At 41.7% G+C, this 15,703-nt stretch overlaps 1 protein-coding gene and 1 long non-coding RNA gene across 2 annotated transcripts in view; one reads left to right on the top strand and one right to left on the bottom strand.

The window, feature by feature from the left end:
- Nucleotides 1-306: 306 nt before the first annotated feature.
- On the bottom strand, nt 307-1,558 carry LOC147880881 (uncharacterized). Its single transcript, XR_015540503.1, has 2 exons — nt 1,379-1,558; nt 307-1,282 (listed from the first exon to the last, which is right to left on the bottom strand). It is a non-coding gene; the product is annotated as an uncharacterized LOC147880881 (long non-coding RNA).
- A 2,392-nt stretch (nt 1,559-3,950) lies between these two features.
- LOC147880880 (putative folate-biopterin transporter 4) overlaps nt 3,951-15,703 on the top strand; it is a 31,486-nt gene continuing 19,733 nt past the window's right edge. Inside the window, 6 exon segments of the mRNA XM_087369782.1 lie at nt 3,951-4,160; nt 4,280-4,407; nt 4,551-4,717; nt 4,720-4,771; nt 12,032-12,709; nt 12,858-13,055. Coding sequence (XP_087225908.1) covers nt 4,083-4,160; nt 4,280-4,407; nt 4,551-4,717; nt 4,720-4,771; nt 12,032-12,709; nt 12,858-13,055 — 1,301 coding nt within the window. The 5' untranslated portion in view covers nt 3,951-4,082.

Genomic DNA, 15,703 nt, shown 5'->3' with positions numbered 1-15,703 from the left:
GAGACCTATAGAGGCTCCAAGCTCACATTTCGAAGAATTAGCTGGCCAAGCAGTGCTATAGAAGGAGATGCAAAGGGAGGGTTGGGAGAACTGCATCCTCTCTTGAGAATGGAGAAAAAATCGGGGAGGGCAGTTTTGTCGTCAATAGGCCCACTTTTAAATCTTTCTTCAAGTATAGAGCTCAACTAGCAAAGAGGTACCTCATCATCACGAAGTGCAATTCCCTAGTGAAAGGAAATAATTTCACATTGGCACACTACGGACTCTGTGGTAGGGCAAGATACACATATCTAGACCAGACCAAGGTATTAAAAAGCAATCTTGGATTCATTTTGTGACATCCGCAACACACAAAAGGGGAAAATCACCCAAATCCGAAAAGTATACAGTTTCAATAAATTAATCTAATAATTGTTTGACACCACGACGAAGCAGCAGCAACACCATCGCTCATCCACTGTGCGCACTCTTCCCATCCAATCTACAGTAGCATCTCCAAACTTCCCACCCAATTGTTCCATCCCTTACTTGCCATTCCATCCCTCTCCTCAGATTTCATTGTCAACAACAAGCCACATTGAATGAAGGAACAACCAAAAACATTGTGAATTTAGTAAACTTCACAAGATTGAAAAGAGGCAAGTAAAAGTACCTGAGATGGCATCCAATCGCTCCGACCTGACCACAAAAAAGATGGCTGATACAAATTCAGTACAGTGCACTTTACAGTTGCCTTGCGAGCAACCCATGGTTGATCTTCTCACATGCTTGTACTCTTTGGTGTCCTCAGAATAGAGAGTATCCTATGCAATTCTGCTAGATAGAGGAGCCTACTTTTGATTTTTTAGCATCTGCGTTTGACATCCAAAGCTATTTGCGAAACTCTGATTCCTGGCCATTCCCTCGGAAAGGGCATTTAGCCTCAATGCAGTAGCAAGGTCTCCCTCACAATAGGATAGAGAGCCCCAAAAAACTTCATCTTTTGCTTCCCGTTCTCAAGACGCTTGAATTCTACAGAACCAAGGCTATGAGGTGCGAAAGTTGCAGTTGTAGAAGCGATGGTAGTAGTGAGTGCAGTAGATGACTGCGACATGTTTAGAGGACTGCAGGAAAGTGCTGCCACTGAACTCCAATCCATTGTAGATGGAGTCTAAAAATGTTGTGAATCAAGCTCGTAGGCTCTCTGAGGTACGATTACTAAGGCTTCTATGGCAGGGGCTGAGAAAAGGGCAACGACATTACATGAGGGTCTTGGGGGTCCATGGTCGCCCCGATAAGAAATCTGGCGAATTTTCAGAAGACATCCAAGTTTCGGGATCTCTGGAATTGGAAGCCACAACCTCAAAATGAAAATCTACCAAGAGAGAAACATAAAAACCTCCATGAACTACGTTGCAACAAGCTAGCTAGCCAGCCCACCAGCCCAAGAAGAGAGAGAACGCAGAGAAATCTCAAAGATTGGCACAACCGCAGAAATGGGGCGATGAAGCAAGAAGCATGGGGGGAGGGATAAGAAGAGCTGGTGACTTTGGCGAGGTCCTTGACAAGGAGAGGAGGAGGATCTGGCAGAGGCAATTGGGAACCAAGGAGGCAGTTGCCAAATTCTATAACCCTTGGATTAGTATAAATTCAAGGTTTATAAAACAGACATGTGACTCAACCACAAGCTAGAATTTCTTTTCATTCCACAATGCTACCTACCTAAAGATAATGATATCATGCAAACTGTACAAATGACACAAACCCATAAGCTCATTGTGTCAGATTTTTGCACCCACAAGTCCTAGGGCAGTGTAGGTGCAAGAATTTGCAATTAGGAATTTTATGCCAAAATTGCATAGCTAGGGAAACCAAGGAGCTGCACGTAATGAATTTTCCATCGTCTGAGAAGGTTGAAACACCAACATTTTGCAAATGGGCAATCCATGTGCTCAGCATGATGGCACGTCTTTATAACAGTCTTGAATTTTTATCACTATAAGGGACTATAGGATGGGAATACACGGCACCTGCTCTCCTCTCAAGTAACCTTGGAGTTTATTCAATCTGGGGTGGTCGCTTTTCGTTATAAATGAACCAAGATGGATTTATGTTTAAGGAGGGGCTAGCACATAAGCGTAACAAGGGCCTTGAAGAGATGAAGGCCAGCTTGACATAGCCTTGACGTGTGAGTCTTTGGAGAGCCTCGCGACGACTTTATGCTCTACTCTCACAAGCCAGAAAGCTCGACTTACTACAATGTTCAAACTCCCATTTTCTTGAGGTTAGAGAGGCACGCAACGCTGGCTAAGTGGAGAGTGAGAATGTTACATGCTCCACTTCATATTTCCTTTAATGATAGTTGTCTTTTTGTGCTATCCGTAGTCTATTGAACGATCTGAGTATGTTGGTATCACTAAAAGACGATGACAATTTGAATTTTGCCTAGCACATCACTCATGTTGATTTCTATGACGATCGATTATGATCACGACTATTGACATTTAGGTAATATGCCAATATCGTATCCATTCGCAAGACTTATCCTCGACGCTAATATTATCGACATTTATATTCTCGACATTATCTCGGCACCTAAGGAAGGGCCTAGCGTGCCACCACCTGCTCACACTATGTGTAGTTATAATAATTATATCTTATATATTATCATACAAATATTTTCAAGTGCTTGTCCATACAAATTGCTTGTTTCTTACAACATTCGTCTCCTTTGATGCATGTTATCGATGGGAGAAAGCAAGGAAATCCAAGCTAGCTGCAAGATCGAAAGATATCGACACCTTTACTCATATGATTATACTTCATGTGACAATATTCTTAAATTGCAAGGAAAATCAGTTATTGTAAGGCCTTATTCATGTATTTGTTGGACTTTCAAAAATATGGAGATCACCAAGTCAATAACAAGGTTGCATGTATGCACAAAAGCACTTGGCTCTAACTTGTGGGTTTTACGAGTCTTTAGACATTGTCGATTGTTTAGTAAGAAACAATAAAAAAGAAACACTTCGAGGACTCACAAGATCCATTAGGTTTTGCCAAGGTTCTATAGTTTTTTGCATGCTCTCACACTGACTGCAAAGCCATTGCCTTAAAAAAAAAAAACAAACTATTATTTAAAACTGAAAGGTAAATTGACGTTTTTTTTCCTTGAAGGTTTTACGAATAATACTTGCAAAGTTTTGATGTCAACTTTCTGGGTTTTTTTTTTGCTTTATTTTTATAAATAGATCCAGTAGACGACAATCTCTTCACCAGCAGGCATAAAGTCCGTTAGGCAGGCATAAAGTCCGTTAGGCAGACATTAAGCTCGTTTGGCAAGCAGAAACCTCATTTCAACAAAAAAGTGACTATTTTTTCACAGGCGAACCTACTTTTTTGACAAACGGCTTTTTGGATAGCAAATTTTTTTACAGGCAACAACTTTAACAATTAACAGGCGAATCGGCTTTAGCGCCTTGCTCACAAACTAACATGTGAGACCTGGGCTTTAGCGCCTTGCTCACAAACTAACATGTGAGACCTGGATGAGCGATCGAAAAGCTTGAAAGACTTGTAGCTAAGGGAGAGCTCAAGCATGGAGGGAGAGTGGAGCCCCTTACTTGATTTATAGCCATGTTGGAGGGGGGTAAAAAGCACACACAAGCTAAAGTTGAAAAGCCAACAGCCACACACAAGCTAAAAGTTGAGAAGCCAAAAGTCATCGATCCACACACAAGCTAAAAGTTGAAAGCCAAAAGTCATCTAAAAGTGGGTTTAGAAACTCCTAATAAAACTCCGAAAAGACTAAGAATAATCACAAAACTCCCCAACTGTCTCTAGGAGAGCCAGTGCTTTTGGGAGTCTCGAGGAGAGCTAGTGCTAATAAATCACCACCGTCACATTTGCAGGGGCCTCATATTTACATTTTTACTCTGCTGCGGCAAATCTCAATTGAGAACCCCCTCTCTCTCACAGGACTTTGTAGGCGCGGTCGTGCCTAAACAAAAGGATTACTGGTGCTCAATTGCCTCGGTGGGGTGTTACCGTCTGTCCAAGCACACTGTGTGGAGTGGCTATTGAAACGATTCGTGTCGTCAGTTATGTGGTGGATATGGAGACTAAAGGGCAGCTTTGGTGCCCCTTTTCTCATTCTGATCACGTCCATATACTGGACTCAGGTTTGGAAAGCTATCTTCTCCGTTTGTGATTCGTTCATACTAGTTTTGCTAGTAGAAAGTATGTTATCACGAAATCTACCCCACTTCCTTCCAACGCAATTTTGGGGTTTTCTCGTCAGGGCTTTCGATCCTTACCATGGATGGGTATATCTTATCAGTTAAAGGATAAATTGAAACTCAGCCCTTCCGCATCACAGTCTGTGATATCTGTGGCATTTTTGCCCTGGAGTGTGAAGCCGCTGTATGGGTAAGTCAAGAAGCAGGTCGGTTTCTCTGAGTTTTTGTCCGTATTATGTTTACTTTGTTTGGCTCTCATTCTTGTTTTGCTTAATACAGTGATGAAAAGTTATGGAGTCTATCACCTTTTTCTGATTGTTTAAAACTTTGCAGGATCTTTTCCGATTGCGTGCCAATCAGAGGAAGTCGGCGCATCTCTTATTTGATAATATCCAGTGTTATTTCTTTCATCCCTGGATTGCTTCTTGGGCTTGTTAAGCCTGTTATGATGTCTTCAGTGTATTTGACTGGGCTTTTGGCAGCGCAGAACCTTGGTGCAGCTTGGCTGATGTGGTGATTGATGCCATGATCGCAGAGGCTGCAAGAAAAGAAAGGTCACTTCTGAAAACTCCAGTCGAAAAACTTATCGTGATTTTTAATTGGTTCCAAATGTCAGCAATGTAGCTGACAATCTCCTTCGATTACTGTTTATAAAGGTTTTAATGTAGGAGCATGGAATTTAAAACCTTATTTCAATTTGTTGATACATAGAATTGGAGGTGAGCTTCATCCAATAATTTGTTAGCAACCGATCAATAACGCGTATTATCATACAGTGGTTTTGTTCCGACGCCCAGAAGTCTTGGTTGATTGTAATATCAGATTAATTTTCCGTACTTGTTAGCAACGATCAACAACACGGATTATCATATAGTGTCTTTCTTCCCACGCCTAGAAGTCTCAGATTTCAGAATTGATATTGTGATATATGCAGAGAGCGACATCTTGAAAGGGCCTAAAGTTAGGAGGAACATTTTTATACGACTGCTCTTACGCTCAGCTTACAAATCATATCATCACTCATGTGCTTGTTTCCATGTCTAAGTCATGCCTCATGGAAGTCGAACAAGACAGGCTTCAAGGCTACATGTAAAATACACTCTCTCGTTGAGTAGTGGGTCTTTTCACGAGGACCATCCTTTATAGTGCCGATTGGGTCAAAAGGAATAGTTTGGATTGCTTCTATATAGAGCTCCAGATTTTGAACATTACCGTTGATTTGGGCACCCTCGAGCATGGTCTCGTCATCAGACCTCAGTACCTCGAGGACAGGAGAGTCTCACATGCATTGAGGATCACCATCAGTTAGTTGTGAGTCTTGTCACGTCAGCTAGACAGGGGGAGCTGCAGACATATCCAGAGAGCAGAGGATCTGCACACTATGCCGGATGGAGGAGATCAAGACAGAGGAGCAATTTCTCAGTGTTTGCCCAGTCTACTATGAGATTCGAGGGCGATATCACTGCCTTTTTTAGAAGGGGCATGGCTTTGGTCCACTTACATAGCTGATCCATTTTTCCGAACAGGTTTGTATTGGGCTCTATCTGATTGATGCGACGACAGAGAGATATATTGATGCGACAGAGCAGAGAGTAGTAGAATTGATGCCACAGGTCACTGAGATCAACAGAGCATAGACACACGATGCTACTAGACGAGAGACACGTACTCCACATGCGACACAGAGAGGGACCAAAGCATGCATGATCAAGGTCTGGTCTATTTCAGCCCTCCTTAGAGGTGATCGCCAGAGACGAGGTGTCACCCTTGATGTAGCCCATCGGATAATTACATGTGACATATGTCACTCTTCTCCTTTCTTCCACAAAGACTGCATAACAATACGCCCTTCAACTCAAATATTGGTTCTACTTCTATCCCAAGTACGATGAAGATAGGATTGCATGTCTTCCCTTTTGCTATCAAAGTTTTTTTTGTTTGGGTTGGGATTATAAAGCTTAGTTAGCACTGTGTATAACAAGAGATTCTAGATTTTTTTGAAACCGAGACAGCAACGTATGCTTGGCTAGTGATGAGAACATAAGTGTAGCTTTGCTTACTAAGTTATTTTTTTTAAATATTTTTCTCATTTACTCTTAACTTTGTTTGAAGTTGCTTACAAACTCCATTCTTCCTTTCTCTCTTTTCTCTCTCCTTGTTCTTTCACGTGTTTCATAAAATTTTAATTCATAAGATGGGATAAATTTGTGAGAGTTGTGCACGTGTGGAAGAGTACAAAAAAGAGAGAAAAGAAAGATGTATTGACGTCTGCGGGAGGCCTCGCGTGCCTATGAGACAAAGTGCAAAACCAAAAGGTAACTCATACAAGCCACTAGGGGCTGAAGCAAAGGGCTCACTAAGGCCCTTGCTGAAAGCTAAAGTGCTAAGCTAGTGAACAAAATAGTAGAGTAGCAAAATATCACAAGAGTATCAGGTGCTCAGAGCTGATGCTCCTAGTACATGCCCATCTCGATGGCTCTCTGATGAGATGTGAGGAGCTCTCGTATCTATGTCTGTCGAGCTATCTCTTGATGCGGTGAAGGGTGTGGTCTCCTCGAGAGGCCTTGGAGACTTGGCCATGCATTGTATTTAAGGAGATCTTTCTTTTTGGAATGGAGAAAACTAGGACAGCCAAGAATGATAGAAAAGTTGTCACACGATGAGGAGTTTGTGGATGCCCCTAGGATTCTTGTTGTAATTCATGATGAGGTAGTGGTCATGGCAGAACTAGATCTTGGTGGGGAAATCTTCTCCCCCCCAAGCCCTAGATGTATGGAGCTGGAGAAGGCCAACTGTATGATACAATTGATTTCATCTCGTGGGATTATCTCGGATGGTGCATCCATGCTGTACTAAAAGGGGGAAAGTCTGTTCATCTAAATGCCGTGACTACCAAACCATGTGGATATCCCTGCATACCATGCTGTGTCAACATTGCTCTTTGCTGGTCACCTGGAAGACTCCAATGCCAGCGTCAGTAATCTCCATTGGGGTAAGGTTCAGACTCTGTGGAGGAAAGTCACTGTCTAAAAGCTGGCATCAACCTAGAGAGGGGTCATGGCGAACTCTGCCTATATAATCTGATGGGGGACCGTGGGCTTGCTCCAAATCAGGATGGACCCCATAATCACCTGTAGCCTCTCAAATCTCTTTCACTCAGGCGCTGAAATATCACTCCCCCAGAAAGGTGTTACATACATGGTAGTCAGTCTCACTAGCATGTCTAAAGGCCAGTCCTTTGTCGGAGGGTCCTAGAAGTGTGCCTAGTCGGGTCAAAGCACCCCATCCTCGTGTGAGTTGTGCTATACTTGCATGGATCATCGTGAAACCTGGTCCGAGCGCATTGGTTCGACATCGTCATAATTCCCCATCCTCTTTCTCCCCTCTATCTATTCTTTCATTGGTTCGACATTGTCATAATTCCCCATCCTCTTTCTCCCCTCTATCTATTCTTTCTCTGATGATCACTTTGCCATCTCTGTAGGCAGCCCACTTTCTTGCCTCTCTTGCTGTCACCAAATTGGTACTTCTCCCAAGACATAAAGAGGAATCTTTATTGCATTGACGATGGTCAAGAAAGTTGACTTTGGTTAACTAGAATAAGTTTTATTGTTTTTACTTTTGCTTTGCATTGGTAAAAGAGAACTGTGGGGACGCACACAAGGGACTAGGATTAATCCAAGAACTAGGAATGCATGCAGTTCGCTAACCTTTAAAGGGTTAAAGTGTTCGAGTTTGTGTAGGACTTGGAAGAGTGCTAAAAGGCTCAAAAAGCTGGAGCAAGTGGCAAAAAGCAGGTCCCACAAGGCAAAAAGCACTTGGGAGATGGCGCCATTAAAGAAGACCCCACGGGGTTCTAGAAAAGACGTAAAAAGTGGCCCCACGGTGGGCAAAAAGCAAGAAAGTTTATTTTTATAAAAAGTAGCTATTAAAAGCGAGTCTAGCTTTTTGCTGGTCCAAGTCTATAAAAGAAGGGCGTCAGGGCTTCCAGATCATTCTAGAGTTGTACTCAGCTGCATGCTCTTTTCAGAGCCAATTGTACAAAGTATTATTCTATTGCAATAAAGACCTTCAGGGGGGTCCAACCCTTATTTCTGGGCCCTAGTGTTGCGTGTGATGCGTCTCCTTCTTCTCTCCCTTTGTTCTATCGCGAAGAATCTTAGAGATAAGTGCTGCAATTCTGAATTTCAGATTTCAGTTTGTGCTCTCCAGTTTTTATCGCAAAGTTCTTGTGAAATGTTGCAAAAATATTGCGTGGAAGTAGCAATCTTTGTTCTTTCTCCCCCTCTCTCAATTTGTTTTGATTCCCAGAAGATATCTGTTGCTACTCCTTGTCATATGAAGCTATTAGATGCTGATTTTCCCTGTTATCTATGAAATTCAAAATCTATCTTGGTGATTATCTGCTGCAAATCGAAGATCCAGGCTGCGTTTCTACCAGCAGTGATTCGTTTTTAAGGTTTCAAAGGTGAATACAGATTCGTTTTAGGGTTTTTGGTCCGGTTTCCGTGGTATTAGAGGATAGGATTTCCATTTTTTTTAGTGGAAACGGTCCAAGGCTAGCATGCAGTGTGAATCAAGGTGAGGCGCACCTATTTTTGTATCAGTTTGTGTGCTGGAGGGTGAGGCGCACCAATTGTGACCTGATTCTTGCTGGAGAAGGTGGGGCGCTCTTGTTTGTGAACTAATACACATCCAAGAAGGTGGGGCACTCCCGTCTGGAGGCTAGCAGCAGAGGTGCATTTAAGCACAAATTCGTATTGGCTAGAAATCTCCTCTCTCTCTGTCGCCCTATCTCTTGGGCTGTTTTCTTCTTTTCTCTGTGATCTATGAAGTGGGAAAGACGTTCATCCTGTCGTCATCCTTGGTGACGCGCTTTCAATCTCTTGCTCATAATTCTTGAAGCAAAAAGCACTTGCTTTACACGAAAAGCATCTACTTCTCCCAAAAAAGCACCCACTTTTCACAAAAAGCAACCGCTTTTTGTGCACACGTGTCCAAAGCGGTGTAAAAGAAGCAGCAAAAGCAATGAAAAGCAGCAAAAAACTGCAGTTGCTTTCTCTTTTTTCTCATCATGGACGTGGCCTCTCAGCCCTCACAAGTACAAGCGCCTAAGCAAGATTGCGAGATGAAGGGAAGAAGGTCCGAGGATGAGGATTCCTATTGAGAACTATTGGTTGAATTGACAAAAGCAAGAAAGAACCACTCCTTAGTGAAAGCTTGTCAATGGACAAAGTGTTTCCAGAGATGTTATGGGAAATCTAAAGCTAAGTATTTCTTTCATGATTATGAAGTTTGATTTATATTTATTTAAAGATCTAACTCTTCTATCTTACAAGGAAAGAAGTTTGTTGTTTCCTTGATTGTTTCAGGAATCAAAAGCCAAGCACACACGATTGCTTATACATACATATGTGGTCCTAAAGTATTCCTTGATGGGACAAGCTAGTTATTTCGAGTTATATTTCAGTTTTGGAGGATTCCAAGTTATTGTACACGAGTGATATAGTCTCTATTATGGAAGCAGTTTTTTGTGACTTATGCGGTCAAGGCTATAGACTATAGACGAAATTATTGGAGAGATTGAATTACGTCCAAGAGGAAAGGGGATGAGATTTTGACATACAATTCTTTATTAAATTGAAGACACAAGATTATGTTGAGTAGCCTCCACTAGATAAATTTTAGATGACTCCAATTATAGTTTCTTCCCCCTAGGGAGATGAATAATATATGTCCGAAATATAGTTACTCAAGGAAAACTGAACACGCCTAAGGAAAAGGGACCAAATATTCATAACCCTCCCTGCAAGTTGGTTTTGTATGCGGAGGGGGAACCCTTTTGCCTTACCTCTTATTTGTGGAAGATACTTGGAGACATAATTGAGACTGAGGGGCACCTAGCTACACACACACACACACACACACACACATACATATATATATGTAGTGCAAATGGATATGTAAATATTAGGCTACTCAGAGCAGCCTGCTCTCAACCACAGGGCCCGCTGTAGCCTGCGGGTCACTCTAGTTGGGATCACGCAGTCTAATCTCCTGTCTCCACCTACTAGGGTCTCCTCCGTCCCATTAGGTGAGTCACTAGCTAATCAGGGCTAGCTAGGGATGTAGCATGGCAGCTTGAGCGAACATTTGATTGGGGTATTACAGACAACTCCTTCTCTTTATTCCATTGAGTCCCACAAGGGTGTCCTTAGCTCCTTAATCTTCCTTTTTGCAGTGGAGTGCTTGAGATACTTTTGAGATACAATGGAGCCGGGTTGGTTGGGATGCTCATCCTGATTTGATGACATACTGGTCGTTGAGTATGCAAATGACGTCACTTTATCTGAAGGGGACAATGGTTTGCCTGGAGACCTCTTGGTAGTTACTCCCTGACCATAGGTGCTTAGATCACTAAGCACAAGTCAGCTGGATTTCTTACATGGAGAAAGAGCTTTCTCATGTGCGTTGGGACATTGGGCTTTAAATGGTATCCCCATAGTCTAGACGGCAGAGTATCCAGGGTGCAAGGTGGGGATGGACGTCTTGATGAGCAACATGTGGGATCGGTTTTAGAGAGACCCGAGCATATTACCTAGTGAGCAGCAGGTGGGATTGGTTATAGTTTCTTGTCTCTAAATTAGCTAGGGATTTCTAAGACCTTCTTTAAACATGCTCTTGATATTTTCCATAGGAGGGCCTCACAGATTGAGCAGGTAAGGAATGACCTGGAATTCAAAGATGAAGCATTGATTTCCAAGATATTGCCTCAACTTCACATCTTTGAACCATGGTGATTTGATGCTAAGTAGTTGGAGATACTCATTGGTTCCTCAAAAAATTTATACATATATATTCAAATGTTGGAAGATGTTTGGTTTACATGACCTATGAGCTAGCTTGGTAATAAATCCCTAGTTACCAAAACCATATTCAATGATGATGGAAACTCATACAAAAAAGTGGGCACGTCTTATTTACTCACAAGACTCATATCAAACAAATAAGGGATGCATAGCGTAGATATTATAATTTGATATGGATTAGACAGCTCTATTATTTAGTATTCCTTTTTTGTACATGGCAGTGGATGCTTGTAGTTGGCACTTCACAGCCTTCTTGACTTCTAGAACCTCAAATGCTCGAGTTCCTTTCAGCTTTAGTTTTGCTTAGAGTCTATACTAAGACATTGCGACACTCGTTGGCAGTTGCTCTCTTGCCATGTTATGACTAGTGTTAATGGTTAAACTTTGAACTCGGAAGATGTATTCCTTTGATAGATGTATGTAGTAGGCTTAGCTGGTAGATATTGTCAAATTCTTGTTGTTCTAAACTTTTGAATCAATTCATTATTCATATATGAGTACATTGTAATTTGTGTGTACTATGTGCGTTGCATATTTTAATTTTAATATAATTTCTGTATATTTTATATACCTCTATATCTTGTATCAAAGATATTTTTGTATTTAGGAAAAAATGTTTCTAAAATGTCTTAGTTTCGTTAGACATTCGCATCTAAAATATGTCTAACCAGTCATGTCTTACGTATGTGAACGACCTTTTGGTTTAGGTTGTTGAGTTCCCCCACACTCAAAAGTGGGTTTTTGTTTTTTGTTTTGGAATGGAAACAAATGCATACTTTTGTATAAAATAATACCGAATCGCATTGATCAATTTTTCGTGTGCTGACACTTTTGTTGACTCAACCTTATCTTGTAAGAACTTATGACCTCTATCTCCTATGACTTCTGCCTTCTCTGTTCGGATGTCAGAATTTTAAGTCTCCTTAATGTACTTCTGTTCTGCAGGGCTGAATATGCAGGAGATCTTCAATCCATCTCATGGTTTGCCATGGCTCTGGGAGGCATGTTTGCTAGTGTTACAGGCGGTTTTGCTCTCTCGGCGTTTGATGTAAATGGCATCTTTCTCCTTTTTTCCATATTTCCTCTGTTACAGCTTGTTGCTTGTATTTTGATTGATGAAAAGGATTTGACTGGAGACTGTGAGAGTGGTGAGGTAGACGAGCCCAGAAACGTTGATACCATTGGCGGTGATAGGAACGATCCAGATGATGTCAAACCAGAATTGTTGAATACATATCAAGAACAAGGGGTGAATAGTGCTTGTGGGGAAGATGTGAGAGAGGAAGTTCCTGTCTATGATAGGGACTTAGTTGATGAAGATGAAGAGTGGGTGAAGATTGAAGCCGATAAAATGAAGCTCATTTTGGAGGACAACAATTCCGGTTCTGTCAATAGGAGTACAAGGGAAGGGCTCTGTCCAGTTGATGGTATCAAGCAGTCAGACGTAGTTGAAGTATATGAACAAGGTGGACTTCGAAGACGAAAGGGTGAGCGTGAAACAGAAGGGGCAAAGGAGAGCAGAGATGAATCGAAATTTAGAAAACCTGAGCCATCCTTTGTTTCTAAAATAAGGAAGACGTTTGGTGTACTCTTTCAGGCCATACGAGAACCAGCGATTCGACAGTAGGTTTCTTTTTCTTTTAGCACTCCTGCTTTTTTTTCAGTCTTGCCATGGTGTTGCAAAAACATTGTTGTACAAATTCACCCATTTCTCTTGATTTTTATCTGCATTGTGGTAAACTTTTCTCAAGTTTTGGATGTGTCGTGGCAGGCCAATGCTGTGGTTTTTCCTTGCCCAGATTTCTATACCAAGTCTTTCTACCATAATGTTCTATTATCAGACAAATTTCCTTCATCTTGATGCTTCATTTCTTGGAATATCTCGCTTAGTCAGCTGGGGAGCTTTGATGCTTGGAACATATGTGTACAATCAATACTTGAAGCATGTCCGGCTAAGGATGATTTTTTGGTCAGATCAATCATATCCTGTTTTATATTAATTCTCAAACTACTCACTAAATGGAGGAATGTGTTATGTTAATGGGAAGTTTTGTTAAAATTTGACTTGGATTTCTATAAAATGACCTGTCCTGTACATGTACGGAATATTGTACTCAACGATATGGAAATATTTTTTGAATAATTTTGTAGCTTCTTGTTATCTTTTTGCTTGGGAAAGAAAGAAAGAAAATGAAATGATCAAGGTTGAGTCTTGACATTGGAGGCATGTCATAGCTACAAAGGCAGTGGCTGCATTGTGCTAAGGATCTTTTTAGCTCAAGTAACCAATAGATAAAGAGAGAATTTTACGTCAAAGGATATAAGCAGTATATGTAAAGATAATTCAAGAGACTGCTCTTGAGAACAGCACCCTCCCCGCTCTCCCTCCCCATTCCCCCACCCCCATCCCCAGCGCCCCGGCCCTCTCCCACCACCCCCAAAAAAAAACACATCTACCCACCTCAAAACCCAATAGAAAGGTGCATGCCTTCGTGTGCTTACACACCATGTAAGAAAAAAGACATGCATGCTCTCGTGCATGCGCAATAAGGTGGGGTCCTTTTTCCCCAACTTCTCTATCTTTTCTTCTCTGATGCTTGTGCGTAATTAGACATAACTTGCAATGGAAAATCATCGCTTCCTACATCGGCCCATCAATGGATGTTTGGATCTATTGACTAGTTTGTACAGTAGAAATTGTGATGGTGGTGTATTGTGCAGCTCATGGAATAGAGGAGGTAGTTTGTGACATATGTTGCCTTCAGAGCCTCAAGTACAAGAGGGCACGTCAAAGCTTCTCACCACACATCAGAGAGTGAACAAAATAGCAAACGAGTCTTGTTTCGGATCACAGCAAGATAGTGTCTGTCTAGCTTTTGATCAGGGGTGCAACAGGACTGCTTCTAACTATATGACTTATTTCTTACCACATGATCTCTGAATCCAATGAGCTTCTCAGGAATATATTCAATGTGTCTAGTCTCATCCATAGGAGGTAATTCTGCTAAGACTTGCTCCGTAGGTCCCAGGTATTTCTTGAGTAGTGACACATGGAAAACATTATGAATTCTGGTAGTAGGAGGAAGAGTCCAACTGATAGGCCACTTCACTCATTCTTCTCATCACGTTGTAGGGTCGATAATACCTATGGGCAACCGCGACATTAGTATTCCCCCTCAGAGATGCATACCTTGATTTGTGGAGCCTTAGAAATACATAATCACCTTCCTTAAGACGGAGTTCCGTTTTATGTTGATCAGCATACTCCTTCATCCTGGCTTGAGCTCTCGTCCTGTTGTCCTTGCACAGTTGCAACAAGGCAGTCATACTGGCCAGATCATCCTTAAGGCTTGCTGGTTGATAATAGCCTTGTCAAGAATGGTGGATGGTACATGGGCGTTGCAACCATCCATGGCCTCAAAAGGACTTATGCCAATAGAAGGATGCTTAGTGGTGTTGTAGCAAGACTCAGCTAAATGAAGCCACTTGTCCCATGTATATTGGGTATCAAAACAAAAGTGCCTTAGATACTATTCCACCCACCTATGAAAAGCTCCTGCCAAAATTGGCCCATAAACTTGGCATCATGGTCACTCACAATTTCTTGAGGTAAGCCACACAGCTTGAATACATTTCCATGAATTGTTGAGCGACCATAGAGGCTGTGTATTGAGTCTTTATGGGAATAAAATGGGCAGTCTTAGTCATCCTGTCAACCACCACAAATATGTTGTTCCATCCCCTAGAAGCTACTGGCAGACCTAAAATAAAATCCATAGAGATGTGTGTCCACTTTCCTTCAGGAATGGGGCAATGGTTTGAGAGGACCAGCAGGACTCAGGTTCGGCTCCCTGTTTTGTTGATATGGCTTACAGTTCTGCACGTGTATAGACATCCCTTCCAATAAAAGCTTTGCTTGACTTTTTCATAAGCCTTGAATAGCCCAACATGGCCAGCCGTAGGAGATGAATGAAAGTCCTGCAGAATTAGCAGCTTATAGGTGGAGTTTTCAGTAAAGAATATTCTGGCCTTATATCAAGTAAACCATTGTACAAACTGAAGTTGGGATAGTCATGACAATCAGTGTTTTGCAAGGCCTGGAATATAGCAGTAGCTTTTGGAGCAGAGAGTTATTCCTGTCGAATCATATGGATCCAATCCTTGTAGATCTCAGAAATGGAGGATAAAGTACAATCCCACATCCTGGAAAGTGAGTCTGCCACTATATCTCTTTGCCCAATTCATATTCCAAAACAAAACACAGCAAAGCCGGCTCTCAAAACAAAAAACATATCAAAATCATAGTTTTGCACAATGGATAACCACCTTCTCTGCTTAGGGGATAGATTAAGCCAATTTTTTGAAGATTTTAGTGCATACACCGCTTTCCCAAAGCTCCACTGATCACATAAAGCATCTAGGTGTTTCCCCAACACTGATATGCATAACAATGTCAAAAGCCCCAATTCATATGCATCTGCCACTGTCCTGTAAGTCATAAAATGCATCAAATCCTTGCACAAATCAACTCCAATCAGGAGGATATACGCAAACAAGTGCGTGTATAAGCCAATGCTTGGCTGTGGCTACAAAAGCCCCTTGATTCTGTACCTTGTG

Source organism: Dipteris shenzhenensis, chromosome 31, assembly GCF_047967505.1.
Source record: "Dipteris shenzhenensis isolate YYH24624 ecotype China chromosome 31, Dip_SZ_1.0, whole genome shotgun sequence".
In the NCBI taxonomy this organism is placed as follows: domain Eukaryota; kingdom Viridiplantae; phylum Streptophyta; class Polypodiopsida; order Gleicheniales; family Dipteridaceae; genus Dipteris; species Dipteris shenzhenensis.
This window is presented reverse-complemented; position numbering and strand designations above follow the sequence as displayed.